The sequence below is a fragment of the Corvus cornix genome, chromosome 18 (assembly GCF_000738735.6).
Source record: "Corvus cornix cornix isolate S_Up_H32 chromosome 18, ASM73873v5, whole genome shotgun sequence".
In the NCBI taxonomy this organism is placed as follows: Eukaryota; Metazoa; Chordata; class Aves; order Passeriformes; family Corvidae; genus Corvus; species Corvus cornix.
The window spans coordinates 5,426,179-5,439,328 of record NC_046347.1 but is presented as its reverse complement, the minus strand read 5'-3'; the positions used below and the strand labels follow the sequence as shown (position 1 = coordinate 5,439,328).

The window sequence follows — 13,150 nt, the reverse complement described above, 5'->3', positions numbered from 1 at the left end:
TGCTCTGGGGATGGCAGAGGCTCCCTGGCTAACCTGAGGTATCTCCAGGCTGCAAGCACAGGAATGGCAGGGGCTTCCAACCAAGGGCTGAATTCTTCTTCTGCCCTCCAGCCACAAACCCCAGTGAACCCCAGCTATATACCAAGAAAGGGGTATATCCATAGAGGAGGGCATATGTATTGCCAGAGGGAAAGGGAGCACAAATCCAAAAAAGGAAAAAAATCCAAACCCTAAGAAAACTCCACTGTAAACCCTCTTGTGGGTTCAAGAATCATCTACTAGAAGGTATCAGCTCACGGTCAGTTACTGTGCAAAGGGGTGTGCTCCAAGGCTGATGGAGAATCATCCAAATGTCCCTGGGCAACTCCTTGGCACACCCAGTCTCCCAGGCGTGTCACCCAAACCCAGGCACACTCTGGAGTGGCACTGCCATCTCCTAAGTGCACAGATCCATGCCTTTCCCTGGGATTCCCCTCTGGCAGGTGATGCAGGTGCCTGCTGCTGGCTGCTCCATCAGTGCCCCTTCCCCCTCAGGTCTGGGACACAGCTCCTCAAGCCTGGTTAAAGAGTGGGATGCATCTTCCTGATGGTGGATTTGGTGGGAGGGGAGGACACCACAAACACAGAGTACCTGAGTTACATGAAGGGATCACGCTTGGCCCTTTGTACACACATCTTTGTGACAGATCCCTGCAGAAAAACACTGCTGGTAGCTCCATCTTCCATGCCTGGAAGGAAGGAAACTGAGGCACAGGAGCTGGGTGAGCAGAGAGCCTGTGTCAGAGCAGAGGATGAGGTTGGGCCCCAAGGCCATCAGCAGCATCCTGCTGACTGCTCCTGCCAGAGCCTTACGGAGCAGAGATCCCATCCCTATTCAGGGATGGGGGACCAGGACAGAGATGTGCTTCAGGATGGCTGTTTAAATGGCAGTCACTGCAAATGAAGAGCTATAGGAAAGCAAAGGGCTGCCCTGAGCCTCACCATGTCTTGCCAGGGGCTTCCAGTTTTCCCCACTTTGGTATAAAATCCACCTTGGCCTCCCAGGGATCTGAGCATCTGCTGTGCTGCAGGGGTTTGGTGGAACTTGGATCCCCACAAATAGAAATCACTCCCCAGGGGATGGCAGGGTTAGGAGCTCAGCACTGGTTGAGCTCAGGAGCTCCAGTCCCAGGACTTGGGACAATGCGTGAGTGTTAAAAAGGTCTCAGTTCAGACCCTGGCCTGAGGGACATGGTGCCAGAGCCAGCAAGGGAGAGCAGCAAGAGAAGGAAGAGATGAAGAGCAGGAGACAGAAATCACTGCTCAGAAAAGAGCAGGGGAGACCATAGCCAGGGTCAGGCCTGAAGCACCACCCCACCCCTACCTGGGTTTTGCGTCCCCTCCTCTGCTTCTTAATCATCTGTTATTTGAGGGTGAGATTTGTTTTATTAGGGGAAAAAAAAACCCAAAACAAACCACCATTTATCTGGGTGATTTGCTCTGAGGTGTGCCTGAGATGGGAGAAATCCAAGTTATTATCTGTCAGTGCAGCAGATGGAAAGTGGATGGATTGAGAAGGTCACACGGCTGGCGATGAGGGATGGGATTGCAGCACAAGGTGCCTGTGAGCAGGATCGGCTCCAGTGGTGTGCTGAGAACCAGGTCAGGAGGTGGTGGCAGCAGAGGCACTTCCCAGTGGTCCTTAGCAGTGAGGAGCAACTCAGTGCTGGCAGGAGGTCAAAAGGTACCAAGAGGCAGCAGGGAAGATAGAGACACACTCGTAAGTGGAGCCAGGTCATACCCCCAGAGCCCATCAGAGGGGAAGAGGGAGGCAGCGAGGCAGTGCAGCACAGCTCACCCTCACCCACATTGGATGAAGCTGCTCTTTGCAGTCACCCCAGAAGCCTCTCGCTCCCAGCCCCAAGGAGATGTCACCACCTCGGTTATCAGTGCCAAAGGAAGGGCGTGGGCAGGCCGGGGAGATGTGAGGAGCCTGGCATTCCTCAGGTGGCCTTTGGACAAACACAGCGGCTGGGCACGGACCTCCTTCCTCCCAGGCCCTGTTTACAGAGCTGCTGGGCCTGGCCGGGCTGTTATTACAGCTAAGTGCACAGATAGCAGCATTAATAAGCAGTCTGCTGATAGCAGAGGGGTAAACATGGCTCCTGACATTTACCAGCTTTCTCCCAACCTCTGAGTAAAGGCAGCTTCTCCAGGGCAATGAGTTCTGTGATGGAACCAGTGAGCTGGACTCACCTCTTTTCCCGCCCCTCTCCTGCACACTTGCTTACTTAATGACTTAGTTAAACTTGTGTCAATACATGCCAGTAAAACACCTGTTCTTCTTCAAATCAAGGACCAAATAAGGAGGATTAACCAGTTTCCCAGGGTTTTACAACTCCTCTGGGTTCAATTTCAGCTCCAAAGCCAAGATAGGGCAAGTCAGATTAGAAAGGAGGCCTCATCTTTGCAACACAGATGCACAATCCCATTGACAAAACTAGTGGAGCACAGCAGGCACCGACATTTTATTTCAGGTCCATCTTTGAAGGAGAAATCCCCAGTTTCAGCCAAACTTTAGGATACATTCTGACTCATGGCCTCCATTTCCCACTTCTGTATGGCCACTCCAATTTAGGATCATAGCACTGAAAAACAGCAGGTTTGTTAATGCCTTGCACAGAAATAGCTGGCTTTGGCCAACAAAGAGGCCACCAAATGGCTCTTGGAATATTCCAGTTCCCTGCTGATCTCTGGAACAGAGTCTGGAAAAGAATGAGGCCCCTGAAAGAGCTCAGTTGCACTCAGGGGGTCTCAAAACATGAAAGAAAGGAGCAAGGACATCCAAGCAGGTTGTCCAGACACGCTGGAGATGCTGATGCTTTGGGGGAAGGCAGAACAAATCCAGCCATGGGTATTCTTGAACACCTGCCCAGACTGGAGCACCTGGGCTCCACCACAGCAGTGCAGGGGGTTGGTCAGACATTAAACATGACCCTTTTGCTGGCAGACATCAAACAATGGCTGCACCAGCACACACCCGGTGCTCTCACCCAGGAGAAATGGGCCCCTTTCGCTCTTGTTTTCCATCCCTTTCGTCACAGCCCCACACACGATAACCTCTGCTCCCCCACCCACTCCTACCCCTAATCAGTTTCTTGGGAATTATTTCATGGCTCTGAACTCCCAGCTCACATGTCTGCCAGCTGTAAGGACCTTGGGGCTTGGGGGTTCATCCTGGGACACGCAAGTAAGTCCTCTCGTTCCAAGGAGAGGTCGGTCCATCCTCTCCTGATGGACCCCCTAAACTCACCAACTCAGAAATGCTGAATCCCTGCTGCCAGCCACAAAACCTGGGCCATTATCTCACCACAGAGTCCCAAGGCAGAATCAGTTTGCCCTGCAAAAGGACAAGGGTCAAGAACAGCACAGCTTGGACCTAAAGCATCCCTGACCCCTGTGGGGTTGGCACATGTGGGTCTCACTCTGAGGTCAGCATTAGTAGGTTGTAGTTATCACCCCCAAAACCAGCACCTTTCTGCCAAAAAGGCATCAAACTGGTGTCATTCCTGCACCAGTGCAGGGGTGGACTGCAAGCTTTACCTTTTGGGTCAGATTTGTGCCCTGGATAAAAGCACAAAGAAGTGATACATGTGAGAAAAAAAATCTTAGGATCTACCTAAAAACAAGGGAGTGGGGAACTCAAGTGGATTTGGCCAAGGCAATGTGGGTAAGCACTCCCAGCACAAGCCTGTGCCAGGAGATTAGCTCTACACCTGCCTGAGCCATGGCACAAATTAGTCACCACCGCTTGTGGTTTTACCAGTTGGCACATCCTGCGCTGAGCCCATTGGCGTGGGGCAACCCAGCAGGTGCATAAAGGAGCAGCTCCCCATTGGCTGCCCACGGCAGATCTGAGAGCTTCCCACTGAGTAATTAATGTAATGGCAATAATAGACACAAAGTAAACAAGGTGGAAAGAAAATAAATCAATGGGCTGGGAGCAGAGGCTGCATTTAGTGAGGAGCGGCCCTGACGGCTCCTGTCTGTACCTTGGGCTGTCAGGATCTCCCGTGCATCCTGGTGGCATTCCAACCACTGGTTTAAGATCGGCCATATCCGAGGCTGTGCCAGCTCCTCAGGCAGCAGGAGGCTGCAGACAGGTAAGGGCTGTGGTCCCCACAGCACAGCTACGGGGTCAAAGGCTTGGGTGCCTCTGTGTGCAGCCCTGGCTGGGCACTTGGGTACCTCCTGGTGCAGCCTGAATGGGCTTCCTGCTGATTTTATGGTCTCTAAGGCCACTTTGGAGCAGAGGAATTATGGCCCTAGAAGAGGGGAGGGAGTTTGCTCCTCTGCTATTAAGTTAGGAGCATTTTGGAGACAAATGGGGAAGATTCTAGGATCAATCTCCAGTAAGAGAAGTGCCAAGAAACTCAGGGCTTGGGAGCTCATCCTGGGACACACGAATTAATCTTCTCCTTCCATGGAGAGGTCCATCCTCTCCTAATGGACCCTCTAAACTCACCAACTCAGAGAGAAATGCTGAATCCCTGCTGCCAGCCACAAAACCCAGAGGATCAGCTCACCTCAGAGTCCCAGGGGCAAGAGCAGACTGAGCACCTCTGTGCACATGCAAAAGAAAAGGGAAACACTAAATTTCCATCCCTCCTCAAACAATTTCTCCCCAAGACTACCTATCACAGAATGTTTAAGGTTCCCCCCCACCCCAAGCACATCTCAGGGGGCTTTTTTTTCACTCCAGCCACCCTTCACTACAGCCAGAGCCACTCACTGGAATGAAAGCATCTTTCCATGTACCAAATCTATAGAGAGGCTGATCTTGCCTGATTGCTTTATGTGAGCAGTATTTCACTCTCAAGAGCAATATAGTCCTACCAAAATTTTACCAAAAGCTGGATGGAAGCACTCCCAGGCTCTGAATATCTACCTGGGCCAATCCCTCTCCAGCTCCTCTGTGTCAGGGTCCTCACAGCCTTGTGCTACAAGAAGAAAAAGAAAGAAAAACAAGTATTAATTGTGTCCCAGTCTCAGCCCACCTGGGTGGTAGGCAGCTTATTCCAAACTTTACAGACCCTTTGTTTATTCTCTCCAGCTCTCCCACAATTTGTGTGACCGTTCAAGGAACCTGCAACTTTCAGAGCCCAAAAACAAAAGGAAGAGGTTGGACCCATCAACTGAAAATCAACAGCTCTGAATTTCAGAGCAGGTCTGAGCTTGCTCTTCATTTCCACCTAATCCTTACGGCAACAAAGGGAAAGGAGAAAACCTGAACCCAGGGCTGGAGAAGCTGTGAAAGGTGAGGGTGGGAACTGTTTGAGCACCTCTGGTCCCAGCAGCTCCAAGTACTGGTGGGGCAGGGCAGAGACATCAAACACCCACTTTAATGCTGGTGTCTCTGGACAGGTTTTGGCAGAAGGGCCTTTCCCCAGTGCCCTGCAATGACTCTGTCCACTGGGAAATTTTTAATGCCTAACCTGGGCTAAAAACCAATCTCCTTTTCCCCTTCATCCAGCTTCTGGAGAAGGAAGGGGAAGCTGCAAAGCAAGGAAGGGAGGTCACCACATAAGTGGCCTTCACAGCAGAGCACACAGCCTCCCATCTCAGCACATCCCCCTTTTAAACCTCCCCTCTTTTCAGTGCAGCAAGTGACTCCCAGGCAGATGAGCCATGTCTGACAAGAAAGTCTCCAGGCCCTGCCATCACTGCAAGAGCAGGTCAGCATCAGCCCCAACAGACACCTCCAAGATCCACTATGAGAAGTTCTGGCTGTACCGTCACTGCTCTTCGGTGCAGCAGAGGGACCGGCAAGCTCAGAAGGCTGGGCAGCTCTTCTCGGGGCTGCTGGCCATGAACGTGGTGTTTCTGGGCAGTGCCTTCATCAGCAGCATGATCTTCAACCAGGTGGCCATCACTCTGGCAGATGTCTGGATCCTGCTTTCCATCCTCAAGGTCTTGTGCCTGTTCTGGATTATTTACTACCTGCTGGGCACCAGCCGGCAGCCACACGCAGTGCTCTACCGGGACTCCCACGCCGGAGCCATCTGGATTAGGGGTAAGTTCTGCTTTTATTTCTTCTCTCATGTCTTCTTCCAAAGGCTTGGAAGGCAAAGAAATTCTTCCCCTGTTACTAGAAGAGCTAGAAGCCATAGGATATGCAGCTAGGGCACGGGAATCTCCCAGTTCCTGTCAGGCTGATGGGCACAGTGGGTACCACAGAGAGGAACCAGAGCAGCCAGGAGAGCCTGAAACTCGGCTTCCCGTCAGCCTCCAGTCCAACTTCACTCTCTGGTCCCTTCACAAAGAGCAATCCAGGCATAACCCACTTCCAGGCCAGCAACTGAGCACCGTGGGAAAGACATAGGAAATGTTTTAGGCAGGAGCACCTTGAAAAGTGAGAGGAGAATCACTGTGTTTACTCTCCAAGAGCACCAGTGGTCCTATGTCACCGTCATCCTTGTTTAACATCACTGCAGCCTCGTTGCCAGGGAAGGATTCTTACCCAGTGAGTCACATCCCAGTGACACCCAGGCTTTCCGGGGAGATTTTCCCTTCAGTATTTGCCCCACTTTGAGAAATTACCCTTCTCCCAGCAGCCCTGCCTCTGGTCTATTATGGAGTTTTTAATTAGGCACTGTCATGTTAACTAAGCATGGAGAATCAATTGAAGGAAGCTGCAAGGTACCTGAGAGCTGTAGAGACATGTCCAAGGCAAAAGGGAGAAACAATCAAAGGGTCCCAGCTCCTGCAGATGGGGCTGCTACAAGCCTTAGCTGACCTGTGTTCATCTCAGGTTTCTTCCACAAGGCAGAAAGCATCACCCACCCTTAACTTACTCCTGTCATTCCACATTGCACAGAAAAGCCCAAAAACCCCATTCCCACCCTGTATCCAAGCACAAGAAAATATCCTGCGTTTTCTTAACACCTTTAACCAGTCAAAGCACACAATCAGGTTCAGGAATAAAGCTCTTCTTTGTCCTCTTCTTCTAAAATTATGAGAATTCCAGGAGAAAGACTGCCAGATCCACACAAATCCAAGAAGCACAACACCTCCTGTCCCCAGCCAAGCTCGGATGCTCCACAGACGTGTCTGTGTTTATTTACTGGTGCTTTGCTGTTTGTCCAGGGTCAGTGCTGCTGTTTGGCACGTGCAGCATCCTCCTGAATGTGTTTCACATTGGCTACAGCACAATCCTCGTCCAGTGCAAATCCAGGGTGGAAATTGTGTTCCCCAGCATTGGAATCCTTTTTATTTGCACCCAGGTACTGCACGTTACCCTTCTGGAAGCTTTTTTATTCTCTCTATCCCATTCCTGGGAGCCCCAGGGTTGGGGGGAAGCTGGGAGACGTGGGAAAGTGAGTGAACATGGGGCATTCTCCTGAGCATTGAAGGCATTAAAACATCACACGCCACTTCAAATGCTGCTTGCACTCCCTGTGTGCCACGTTGAGAGACAGGGGAGAAAGATTAAAAAATTACCCTAGAAATCAGGCTTACTTTCTGTGGCATCACTCTAAGGACTGCATTCAAGTCCAGCACAGGTAAAAAAAAAGAGGAGAAAAGGTGCCTTCTACTGGTCTAAAGAAACTTCTCCTTTCTGCCCGTGATGTCCGCTAAGATTCCTGCTAGGACTGTGTTCATATGACATACCATAGGATCCAGAGGAATTTGATTTGAAGCAAAGTAAGGAGAGAGGAGAAGAAATTTTCAGGTTTTGCCAGAGATGTCTTTGCACCAGTCTGAGCCTCAGCCCCTCTTTGTATTTGCCAATCCATCCGCCCAACAAAATCCTTCGTACACAAAGATATCTCACACCATTTTTACCTTGTAATTCAACACCAGCCCTCTTCTTTACAGACCCAAAGCCATATTTGAAAAGTAAACTAATTCCCACCTCAGCAGCAAATGCCCACATGGACAGGACAGAGGAACACAGAGCTCCAGGATGTGCATTCAGTGCAGTCACACATAAAAGCTGCCCTTACCCAAGGATGCCAGCACCTGCCTCAGCAGGTGCACACATGTCCTTGCACCCTTGCACAGAGGCAGGCCTGCTCCTGCTTTGGACCTGTACCTTCTTGTCTACCTGTCCCTTTCCACCACGTGTGCAGCCAGCTGCCAACTTCACCCTGCTCACGCTGTTATTGTTCTCCACTTGCAGGCTTACTTTCTGTGGCATCACTCTAAGGACTGCATTCAAGTCCAGCACAACTTCACCAGGTAAAAAAAAGAGATTGCTCTACTGGTGCCTTTTACTGGTCTAAAGACACTTTTCCTTTCTGCCTGTGATGTCAGTTATGATTCCTGCTAGAACTGTGGTTATCTGCTCCTACACAGACCCTGTATTCTGGGTCACACAAGAACCAAGCTATGCCTTGTTCAGACCCATCCTCCCTCCACTGACCTGGGCTCACCAGCTCCCTTCAGTTTTCCTTTGTGCCTTGGACTGCTGCAAAGCTTGTTCCTTCCCCCCAAACATCTTCCTGCTGCCTGTGTCAGGGACCAGCTCACAGACTGGAGGATGAGAGAGGGTAGTCTCCCCATTCCTATCTCTGGGAGATGTCTCAGCTTAGGTCAGTTTCACCAGGCACTGCCTGTCCTGCTCCTTTGCAAATGGCAAGTGGGAATGTGCTCAGCTGTGTTTGTGCAAAGCCACGCCCCATGGGCCTCAGGCAGAGCAGGCACAAACACCCCGTGTGTACTCAAATCTGTGCGTGGGCCAGCAAGAGGGGAAGGAGACACTGGCCATGAACCATCTCCACACATTGTACAAGTCCTGTGTCTCCTCCCAGGTGTGGGCTGATGCTGACCATAGCCACCAACCTGCTCCTCTGGCTCCTGGCCGTGACCAATGATACCCTGCACGTGGAGATTGAGTCTCAGCTGCGCGAGGTGGAGCGGCGATTTTCAGGCAAGGCTCCTTCTTCACATCCCCATTGGTGTTAGGCTGACACAGGTGACTTCTAGGGAAACAGCATTTCACAGAATCACAGGATATGCTGAGTTGGAAGGGACCCACAAGGATCATTAAGTCCAGTTCTTGGCCCTGTACAAGACCATCCCCAAGAATTCTACCATGTGCCCCAGAGTATTGTCCAAACCCTTTCTGAACTCTGTAGGGCTTGGGGCTGGTGCACTTCTCTGAGGAGCCTCTGGGTCTCAGTGATTCAGATATCTGCAGTTCCCCCAAATGCTGCAACTTTCCTATTATTGGAGGCTGTCTCGAGGAAATGGGCTGCAAGGGGAGAACATCTTCACCTGGAGGGAGGGGATCTGCTATGAAACCCTGAAACTGAGGGCTAGGAAAGGAAAAGCCCACCATAAATTAGCATTTTTGCTCATTTTTACCTATTAACTGCAAGCACAAGATTGCCAGACTAGAAGAGGCTCGTGTAATTGCTGTGCTCTTCTTTCTGAGGATATAGAGGAAGAAAAGGGGAATCTAATATTCCAGGGGTAGAGATAGAGAAGGCTTTGCTGTGAAGGAAGAGGTGTCTCTCATCCATGCTGACCATGGATGGGAAAAGACATTTGCTAAATTGTGTTATTCTGAATCCTCACATCCTCTAGGACTGAGCAGTAGCCATTTAACTTCCTGCTGATCCCTGTTTCCAATACATGACACACATGTTGTGCCTGCACACAAGAAACTCCCAAAGACAGCCGTGAAATCCAGGCCATCTCCCTCTTAATTGTCACCTTCCTCTTCTCCTGCTCCAGGCAACGAGACTACCTTGTGCACATGCCCAAACACAACCATCTGCAAAGTCTTCCAGAAGGGCTACATCCTGCTCTACCCCTTCAACACCGAGTACTGCCTAGTCTGCTGCTCCGTGCTCTACGTCATGTGGAAGAACGTGGGGAGACGCATCAGCCACCACCATGTCCTGCACACCAAGCCCAAATTCAAGCTCCAGGGGGTGGTCTTTGGGCCACTGCTGGGCACCGCTGCTGTAATCATCGGGGCCTGTGTCTTCATGATATATCAGATCCAGGCCACCAGCTTGGCCCCCAGCCGACAGGTTTTTGTGATCTATTATTCCTACTACATTGTGCTCCTGCCCCTGATGAGTGTGGGCGCTGTGATAGGGACAATCATCCACGCCTTGGAAAAAAAAGAGCTGGACACACTGAAGAACCCAACCCGCAGCCTGGACGTGGTCCTGCTGATGGGGGCAGCCCTCGGCCAAATCGGCATGTCCTACTTCTCCATTGTGGCCCTGGTGGCCACTGACCCCAGGGACCTGCTGAACAGTCTCATCCTGTCCTACTCTATCCTCCTCATCTTTCAGAACATCAGCCAAAATGTTTTTGTCATTGACGGGCTCCATCGGCGGCGCGTTGTAGCAGCGACTGAGGCCAAACATGCCAGACACGCCGGGCAGCACACGGTGGCTGCAGAGCTGCCTGGGGAAGAGGAGACCACGCTGAGCAGCAAACAGGAGCACAGCCAGACACCTCCTGGCAAAGAGGAAGACACTAAAGAGCAGAATGGTGAAGCCTACAGCCAGAGACGAGTGAGCGTGCTGGAGCTGGGACAGGAGATCCGGAAAGCTTCCCTGTCCTATATCCATACCTACTCTCACCTGAGCTGGAAGAGAAGAGTATTGAGGGAGATCTCGTTCTTCTTGGTTTTGTGCAACATCATAGTAAGTATTGTGCTCTCTGCTCCATCACAGGTCGGCTGTGCCACAGTGACCTGTGACACAGATGTGATCTCCTTGTCTTTCTCTTGCATTCCAGACAAAAAACCTTTGCCCACCAAGTTTCAACCTACTGGTGAGGCAAGTCAAGACCGGTTTTGCTGTTAATACCCCACTCTCATAATTAGGAAGTCTCTCTTTCACCCTCAGAGTCAAATATTACTGGGTTTCATGGGTGCAGACAGCTGATAAATCCTTACTTGCCAAGATTTTAGCCTCTGAAAAAACCCCCATTAGGCTCATTAAGGGTGTTTCATGAGAAAGGTGGAGAAATGTGAGGCACCAGCATTAAGCCTCTGTAAATATGAGTCTCCAGGTTTGAAACTCACCCAATAAAGTACACTGTGGTCTGGGATCTTGAGTCAACCCTGCAGCCTTAATCCAGTGAAAACACATTGCCCAAGGAAACAGTGAAAGCCCGTACAAAGATGAAGCAGGCTGGGGCAGAATGGGGCTGTCATTAGGTTTCCAAGGTTTCAACATGATTTGAATTATGGCAAGGAGTCAACAGCATAACTATGGGATTTTCCTTCTCCTTCCTGGCAAGGAGACTACTATGATACTCCTGAAATATTCCTACAACCACTTGAGCCAGTGCTGAGATTAGGGTGCAGGTAGAGGACAGTTTGTCATCCTCTCACTTGTGTTTCTTTCCCTCACATCTCTCCAGCTGTGGGTCATGCCCACATTTGGGGCTCACCCTGTCTTCGAGAATGGAATGGAAAGGTCATTTTACGGCTACTCCACCTGGTTTGTGATCGTGAACTTCGGGCTCCCCTTGGGTGTGTTCTACCGCATGCACTCGGTCGGGGGGCTCCTGGAAGTCTATGTCACAGCCTGAGCCAAGCTGGACCCCCACCCCAAGGGCTGGGGAGAACCAGTGATGCTGAACAAAGATGCAGTAAGCAGCAGATATGCACGTGGAAGCTTCTAAGATATTTCCCCTCCGGCTTCTGCTTGGACTTCTCCTTGTACATTACCGTGAGTTTCGGAAGAGGTTGTTTCATATTATCCTTTTCCACCATAGAGAATAGACTCAAAGCCCATAAACAAACTCTCACTGCTCTCAGGAACCATGCATGCAGTCACAAGTCTGCCAGTGGATGCTGTTTGGCAGCAAGTGGGACTTTACCCACACCTGTTGAGATCTTCCAGATAAAAGAATGCAAGAGCAGCCGTTAGCAAAAGCAACAAAGACTGGCCTGCACCAGTTCAGAAAATCAAAAGCAATCAAAAAATAAAAGCTATAACATGACCTTGCCTTACTGAGAATAAACACTACTTCTCCCTACAGGCACTCCCAGAGCCTCAAGTGGGAATCACTAGGGAAGCACTGTGGGTGATCTTTACTCACCACAGATGATGTTATCACTGGTGTGGACTAGCCACGGTCCCATCCTTGCACACAGGGCTAGTTCAAGAGCAAGCCACTGCCACATCCACTGTGAATCCCTCCCCACCCCAACACTTTGGCCCTTGCTGCTGCCTTGCACATTCACAAACCTTTCTCGAGCTCACCATGCACAAGGGAAGGCAGCTGCAGAGCGAGGTGCCTGCATCAAAGACCTGCTAGGATGTGCTCCATAGGCATGCCTGCTTTGAAGGCACGTGGGAGAGCAAGGGGCTTTGTGACTGTGGTCCCAAATCCAGAGCCTGATGAATGGAAATAAAGAGATTGAATTTTCACCTGTGTCTTGTGAAATCTCTGGGTCTGCTCTGCACTCAACGGGCTCAAAGTCAACTCACTTAAACCGCTCTTGCATTCCGAGGTTGGATGGGGCTCTCAGCAACCTGGCCTAGGGGAAGGAATTCCTGCCCATGGCAGATGAGCTTTATGGTCCCTTCCAATCCAAACCATTCTGGGATTCTGTGAGATTTAAGAGTAGGCCTGCTCTATAATCAATCAAAATCTGTCATGACCCTTACCCAAGCATGGTACAAAAGGCATTCTCATTATTGCTTCTGTTCCTCTGTAAATCAACCCCAGGATCAGTGTGGGTTTAGGATTAGAGCCTATTTCTGGGGTTTTTTTTGTGATTCCATAGAAAAGCAAACTCTCCCAAGACAGTAACAGTGAGGATTCAGCATTCAGGCAGTGATAGCACCTTTCTGTGAAACTCTAAGTGAGACTGATTTCATGAGCATGAACTTTGCCCAATCAGTGTTTGTATTTGGGCCCATGTCAACAGAAATATGTAATGAGAAATAACAGCTGGATAAATTAGGCTCCAATAAAGTTAATTATTATTCTCATGTCAGTGATCCACAGGACATACATGCTAAGGTCTGACCTCAAACCTTCTTCCCAGTGATTGACAGCCTGGGGACAAGGAAGGATGACACTTCATGGGCAAACCATGACCTGGATTTTATCCAGTTTAATGGATAAAACACTGGTTTAAGTTACTGAGCTTTCACAGAGCAGGTGACTTTGGAATGAACACTAA

General features: G+C 50.3%; 1 protein-coding gene across 2 annotated transcripts; it reads left to right on the top strand.

Annotated features, from left to right (window-relative positions):
• The first annotated feature begins 3,924 nt into the window (after window positions 1–3,924).
• OTOP3 (otopetrin 3) lies at window positions 3,925–12,389 on the top strand. 2 transcript variants are annotated; one of them, XM_010407487.4, is made up of 8 exons: window positions 3,925–4,142; window positions 5,093–5,296; window positions 5,643–6,052; window positions 7,126–7,262; window positions 8,162–8,220; window positions 8,793–8,911; window positions 9,721–10,649; window positions 11,374–12,389. In XM_010407487.4, the coding sequence occupies exons 3-8, from the start codon at window positions 5,668–5,670 to the stop codon at window positions 11,542–11,544; spliced, it is 1,800 nt and encodes a 599-aa protein (XP_010405789.1). In that variant the 5' UTR covers window positions 3,925–4,142; window positions 5,093–5,296; window positions 5,643–5,667; the 3' UTR covers window positions 11,545–12,389. The 2 variants fall into 2 exon arrangements, with proteins under 2 accessions (XP_010405789.1, XP_019146196.1); XM_019290651.3 differs by having other exon boundaries at window positions 3,926–4,142; window positions 5,638–6,052.
• Window positions 12,390–13,150: the final 761 nt, after the last annotated feature.